General features: G+C 34.8%; 1 protein-coding gene across 2 annotated transcripts; it reads right to left on the reverse strand.

Moving 5' to 3' along the window:
- Positions 1–3,947: 3,947 nt before the first annotated feature.
- Positions 3,948–6,258, reverse strand: LOC130729569 (LOB domain-containing protein 25-like). 2 transcript variants are annotated; one of them, XM_057581359.1, is made up of 2 exons: positions 6,030–6,258; positions 3,948–4,957 (listed from the first exon to the last, which is right to left on the reverse strand). In XM_057581359.1, exon 2 carries the CDS (start codon positions 4,939–4,941, stop codon positions 4,447–4,449), a length of 495 nt encoding a protein of 164 aa, XP_057437342.1. In that variant the 5' UTR covers positions 4,942–4,957; positions 6,030–6,258; the 3' UTR covers positions 3,948–4,446. The 2 variants fall into 2 exon arrangements, with proteins under 2 accessions (XP_057437342.1, XP_057437341.1); XM_057581358.1 differs by having other exon boundaries at positions 3,948–4,975.
- Positions 6,259–7,077: the final 819 nt, after the last annotated feature.

Genomic DNA, 7,077 nt, shown 5'->3' on the forward strand with positions numbered 1-7,077 from the left:
GCCATATGACCCAATAGCGTCGTGACTGGATCACTAGGTTATGCTCTTAAGTAGACACCATATGGTCGGCCAACACAACCTGGTTTAGGAACGGACCACCCCGGCTCAACCGAAAAACTGTTCAAGCGACTTTTGGCAAAGGGTCAAGATAAGCTACTTAAGCACGACTGCTCCAAGCCAATTGTGCACTCGAAAGCTCCACTTAAAGAATTACCCTAACACTTGCGGAGAATCTGAACATTAACATTGAGCCTATTAGTACAGTTTCCTTTGTTCGTTTACATAACATACTATTCATTCTTAGCATTTCTAATTAAGTTCTTCTAAGACTCATGGACCCTTTGTTCATTCATTGACTTGAGCATCAGAGTGTCTTCTGCAGGTACTTCCCCTACCTTCGAGGCCACCACCAACACTCTCTTGGGTCAAGCCACGGCTCAGCTCCGCCTCAAACATGACAAGATACGTAATCCATAATCTAGGAAGAACACCTTTCTTCTGCCGGTTTTGTGTCGGCTTAACCTCGACGTCGTAACCGACGCTAATATTGAACGCCAAAACAAAATATTATTGTAGTCTAAGAGATATTACAATTTAAGCATACAAGATTGAACGTCTTTCATTTATGCCTTTTAATGATTAGGTGTTATTTCATGCAAAGTTCTTATATTTTAGTTATTTAGCTCCTTTTTTCATCAATGGATATGTTTTTAGTTAGATGAGATTGATGGTAGCATATATAGACTCAGCTAATATCACCTTGAACACGTGTTAATCGTGGAAGCTTTTAAGCTTATCTCGCTTTAGAGTATATCCTAAAAGGCAGATTTAGCATCTCATTACTTCAGACCATAGACTATTTCAGATTTTGACATGCCAAGCATCCTAATGCTTCAGATACTCGGCCAGGGGGACAACTGCTACGAAATGAAATGGTAGGCCTAGTAGTTTGGCTTAATATGGACCGAGTCTTATGCATATGAGAATAACGATTCATAATCAAGGTAATATCTACTATTACCGGATAATACCTGTCATATATCACATTGACATTTGATTCTCCCCTATTCATTACAACTCTGCGTATATATACATTTTAAGGGTGCTCCTTAGGTACACACTATCTGCCCAACCCTAATCTTTGTTTCTCCCTCAGCTTAGTTGTCTTGAGGGTTTGAGTCCCTTGCATGTACGCACCTCCGGTTAAGGGTGGTAACTGTTATTGAATAAAATGGTAGGCGCAATACTTTAGCCCGCTATTGATTGAGTCTTATGCATATGAGAATAAATATTCATAATCAAGATAATGTCTACTATTACTTGATAAAATATGTTATCGACACTTGCTTTTCCCCAAGTTTATCACACAACCTGTGCATATATGCGCGTTAAGGGAGCATTTGTTGCCAGATACCCGCTATCTACTCAACCCTAATCTTTGTGTTTTTCTCAATTTAGCTAACTTGAGTATTGAAGTTCCTTGCAAGTATACACCTCTAGTAGTCACTTGATCGTTGAATATGAAAAATGAGATACCGTTCCACGAAGAAAAATTCCAATAGAACAACCTCACCACATTGCCAACATCCTATACTCAAGTTCGATAATCCTTACCGAACACTTATTAAAGTCGAATGGGGTAGGCTATTATTGGTTTTTTTTTATAAGCAAAGATGAGCAAATAAATTATTGCTTTCATTGAGAGTTGAACTCAGGTAGGCTATTATGGGTACAATTAGTTTAACTGCAATGAGAATTGTACGTGGAATTTATTCACACATACACCCTCCGGTCACTATTATAAGCAAAAGTTAGTTTTGTAGGTTCATTCAATAAATGATGTATGTGACATCATTTATTGAATGAACCTACAAAACTAACTTTTGCTTATAATAGTGACCGGAGGGTGTATGTGACACATAGTTTAAGTAGCATGAATAAATTAAAAAGTTGAATGTCATCGATGACTGAGCTATGACTCATAATCTATCCACATGGCTGGGTAAGCGTGAGAAATGGGGGAGAAGAAAAAAATGCCCCGTCATATCCGCACCATGCACATTACTTGTCTAAAAAGGTTCAATGTACCATTATTACTTACATGCTATATGAACAGAACAATCTCTTCCGTGAATTTGTATCAATAGGCATCTCTACCAGTACCACTTATAATGATCATGTTGTAATGAAGAGAGGACATGGAAATGCAATCGCGGAAACATCACAAATAATATGTACTTTTTAGACAATTTTGAGTAACGAAATATGAAAAATTAATACATATATAAAGTCAACAAGTTAACAGTTCCAGTCTTACTTTGACCAGAACACAAAGTGTGTCTAGGAGAAAGAAGCAGTAAAGGATGTTGGAGGCTTTTTACTTTTTGGTGAATTGAAATGCATATTGTTAGGCTATACTCAGTATTCATACAAAAAGATAGGAACACGCATGAGTGCAAGCCATAACATGTTTAATTGGTGTAGCTGCAGGATGCACATCGTGTCTTGGAAACCTTCTCGATCGAGTTCATATGAATTAATGGAGAGAAAGATTAATGTCTAAGTGAGTTTGTTCAAGAGGGAGCTCATCATGCTGAAAAGGTAGGTTCCAATTTCCATCTAGTATAGAAAATAGACGGATAAGATTCTCTTTAGCTATCAATTTCTTACAATTTAATTAATATGGCAGTGCGCTAGCTTGGACTACAATATATATGTGGGGTCATTTCTGATAAATTAATTTTGTATCTCAAAAGGAAGAAAATACATATGTTGAGAGCTCGATCAGTGGCCTCAAAAGTCAAAACTGAGCATCAAATAGTAAATAATTTTGATCATGCGTAAGTTTTTTATTTTTATTTTTATTTTTTATTTGGGCGTTTTCTTGTAAATTTTATACCGTTTTTTGAGGGTTTTGTTTTTATAGGCAAATGTTAGTTGTTAGTAATGTTAGTAAATTAGTCTCTCATCATGGTTCGAACTTTGGACCATTCACCCTTCATTCTTCCACCCATTATTTGTCCGGAGATTGATTCAATATTTGTAAAAATGATTAGGGCGTTGATACGTGAACAACTAAGTGTCATAGCACACCCATATTTTTGGCGATTTTAGGCCGCCATAAAGTGTAAAATTTAACAAACAAAAAAAAACAATAAAAGCGTGTTTTGAGGCGGTCTAATAAAACTGCCTCAAATGCAAGTGACGCGGGTGTCAAGAGGAACTGTTGACTGGTTTACTAATCATTATGTAATGATTATATACCGATGACAGGTTTAAGTTTATTGAAAATAAGTGTGAGTAAAAAGTTTCACACTGGATATAGTGTTGAACAGTTATAAATTAGATGACTCATACATCAAATGTTTTAACTAAACCGGGTGAAAGATGTGATGTTCAATTCATTTCTAATGTTTGTTCTTTAGCCCAATGTGGAGATTCCTAGAGTTTTATGCATTTCACGGTCCAACAATGATATTAGAGCTGATGATTAGTGCGTTCACGAAAGCTTTCGGCCTGAAAATTAAAATTGACTCACACTTAAGAAGGACATTATTGGAAAATAAAGTATGAGTAAGAAGTCTCTTGAATGAAAAAGGGTGTGTTAAGCAAGCAGTTTATGAAATAACTCATACACTCAAAGTCTTAAGATTTTGGATGAGAAATGTTCTATCAACCCACATATATTGTTTTCTCTTAGGCCAACGTGGAGATCTCCCTAACTTTATGAATCTCAAGGTCCATCAAAACCAATAATTATTTATATTTAAAAATTCTAGTAAAACTAATTTGTAGAAAAAAAAAGTATGTGAGAATAGTTTCCCTTACATAAATCATGAGAGAATCTTAGCTTCAATATGGTTCCAAATTTTCATTTGTGAGGTTGCTAAGAGAAGTTTAGCAACATTGTTACAAGAGGCATATTCTATGAAACATTAAGAACAATCTCACAATATTTATATTTTATTCATATACCTTTAGAACCACACAATACAAATTTAAGTTTTGATACATTCACATCCACTTTTTTTTCTTATTTTCTCTTTTTTATCACATGATTCACTGCATCTTTCATTTCTCTCCTATATATTTTTACCTCTCTGGGTGTGAAGTGGAATTTGAGTGTTATATTATTTTCCTACAAATATATATATGTATATATGGATAGATGGATATGTAGATAGATGGATTATATACAGACTCACCCACTTCATCTCTTAAAGACTATACAATAAGAAGCCCTTAAGAGATTAATACGAAAATTTTCGTGATATGCAGATGGACTCGGAGTTCGTCTGATTTACTATTAAAAAGTATATAATGAGCAAATAACACATTGCAATGCACTTTTTATTGAAGTATGTCAACAAAAAGTATATCATGTGATGTTTTCTCATTTTTATACTTCCTAAAAGTAAACCAAACGGGTTATAAGAAGGTTGAAGATCACATATTATTGTCACCTCCTCTTTGAAAACCATCCCCAAGTGGATCATTGTTCCAAGCATAAGGATAATAAAACCCTGGAGATTGACCAAGGGAAGAACCTCCCCCTTCACCAATCCTTCTTCCATCTTGAGTAGTTTCCATTTCACTGCATGTAAAGCGAATCAAATCTGCATTTGTTGCATCAAGTTCCTTTTGGAGCCTAAGCACTTGCCTTTGGAGCACTGAAATGGCTCCAACACAGCCATAAACTGGATCTTTAATCCGTGCCTCGGCTTCATAAGCTAAAGAGTTCACTGCATCCTCTCTTTGATGGGGTTGGACTTCATTGAGAAGCTTACTCACGTTGCTTGCACCAAATATCTTGTGAACATTGGAAAACTTGTGAGGCTCTTCTGGTGGGAAATATGGGGCAAAAATGCAATCCGGCATGCACTTCCTTCTCAAAAACTTGCAGGCAGCACAGGGAGAGTTTGAGTAGCTAGAAGAAGCCATGTGACGATCTTGATCACTGCAACCAAAAGTCAAACTAAAACAAAATTATTTAGTGCATGTATGGAAATCTTCTACATACAATTAATTCTAAAGACATAATGAATTATAATGAGAAGCTTATGTAAACTTCAGGATTTCAGAATTGATTCTTATATAAGAAATGATATGCCACAATCAAATTAAAGTCTAAGAACAAGCTTATGCATGTGAGCTTTTGAATTTCAGAATTGATTGTGATCGGGGAAAATAGGATCCAAACATAAGAATTACAAAATTTTAAGCGGTAGAACTAATAACTGATATATCTATACTAACCAATAAACATATATCCACCTCATAATTAATATAGCGCCTCAAGCTATAAATAAAATCACCAGAAGGTTTATATATCTGTTGCTTGGAAATTATATAACACATGTATCTTAGCTTAGTAATTAATTACATAGTGTTCATCCAATCTGAATTTAATCATATCCATGAACATATGCATAAAACTAGGGTTATGAAAACTTTAATTTGCTTAAACTCTTCCTGTATTGTCTTTTTGGCTACAACATCTTCTCCCTCTGTTCAAACGCCTTTTACTTTCTATTCCTGTCTTTAAATTGAATCATTATATCTAAAAAAAGAGAATACCTATTTATACATATAGATTTTCTGACTACTGCCCAGAACCCTTTTTTTCAAAGAATTAAATAAGTAGAAATAATATAAATATTCTTTATGTTATGCGACAGCTTATTGCACTATGATTGAATTCATAATTCATATTCTCAAACTTTAAGCTTTTCCCTTGAATTTCTCTCCCTGTCTCTAACTTACCTTCTCCAGTACCCTATGATTTTCAGGAGCTAAAAGGAAAGCTACACCTACCAGGGATCTTTTCAGTTTAATGGTGGATATGACGTGGATCTTTCAGTATGATGAGACATCCATGCATTATTCACCCAGAATTTCATTCTTTTCAAAAAAATTCATAAACCAAACACTGAAAGAAACCTTAGAGCATAAATTTAGTAAGCAAACACCAATAAAAAAGAAGAATACATATAATTGGAATGAAGAAACGATATAAGTTAGATCATTACCTTGATTGCTTTTTTCTCTCTTGTGGAATTAAGGCTCTTTCACGATCCCTAAGTCTTTAATAATGCAAGTGAAAAAGAAGCATGCGACCAGAAGAGAAGTTTTGGGAATTTACTATTGGATGTGAGAGTTCATGGAGGAAAACCCTAGTTAGTTGCAGGACATGATGAGAGAAACCCGCAAATACAATGACAATAGATAAGCAACACGGGAGTGTAAGGTGAAAAAGATCATTTCTAGAGAGAGAATTGAAAGGAAAGGAAAAGACAAATGCAATAAATGGGGCTACATGGTGAAAAAGAATGAATATGACACAACCATTATAATAATACTGAAGACTGTGTAACAACATATAGAGCCAAGATTAACTGTGATTATATGCCCCACTTACTGCTCTATATTCTTGAATTTATGTTGCTAGTTGATTTATTTTTGGTAGTTGAATGCAAAATGGGTTCTCCATCACCTTAAGCAACTGTTTGCTATGTATTAATAACTCATTAAATGGAGAAGTTCTTTATAATAAATGGAGGAGAAGTCTTAGCTCAACTTTTATGCATGTTGCCCTGGGATTGAAATAAATAGCATATTCTCTCTCCTAACATTTTGTAATGATAATAAAATAAAGTACACTTAAGACAGGTTTAAAATGATTGTAAATGAAAATATTGAGAGGCTAAGAGTAAGAGAAGACTTGCAGTCACATTCAAATTAAGTAGACTACGAGAAGACATATGAATAAGTGAGATAAAAATTTCTACTGTATATGATGAAAAGAATGTAGTTTTGTGAAAAGTAGATTGGATGGGTAAGGAGTAGTTTGAAATCTGCAATTGTATCAGTTATGATCAACGGGAGTCCCTCATGTGAAATCGGCATGGTGACCCTCTTGCCCCTTTATGTGCACATGCCTTTGAATACCAAGAATCAAATGCATGTGCATACTAGGTGTGCAATCTAAATATATAACTAAATGTTAAATGCACATGATCATGAAATTAAATGAGAGATGAGTGGTTTAGTAAAACTCCTTGTACTCAGATTGGGTGC

This window comes from Lotus japonicus, chromosome 1, assembly GCF_012489685.1.
Source record: "Lotus japonicus ecotype B-129 chromosome 1, LjGifu_v1.2".
Taxonomy (NCBI): domain Eukaryota; kingdom Viridiplantae; phylum Streptophyta; class Magnoliopsida; order Fabales; family Fabaceae; genus Lotus; species Lotus japonicus.

Coding starts and splice junctions, on each gene's coding strand:
- LOC130729569 (XM_057581359.1), bottom strand. CDS start 4,941: ATGGCTTCTTCTAGCTACTCAAACTCTCCCTGTGCTGCCTGCAAGTTT.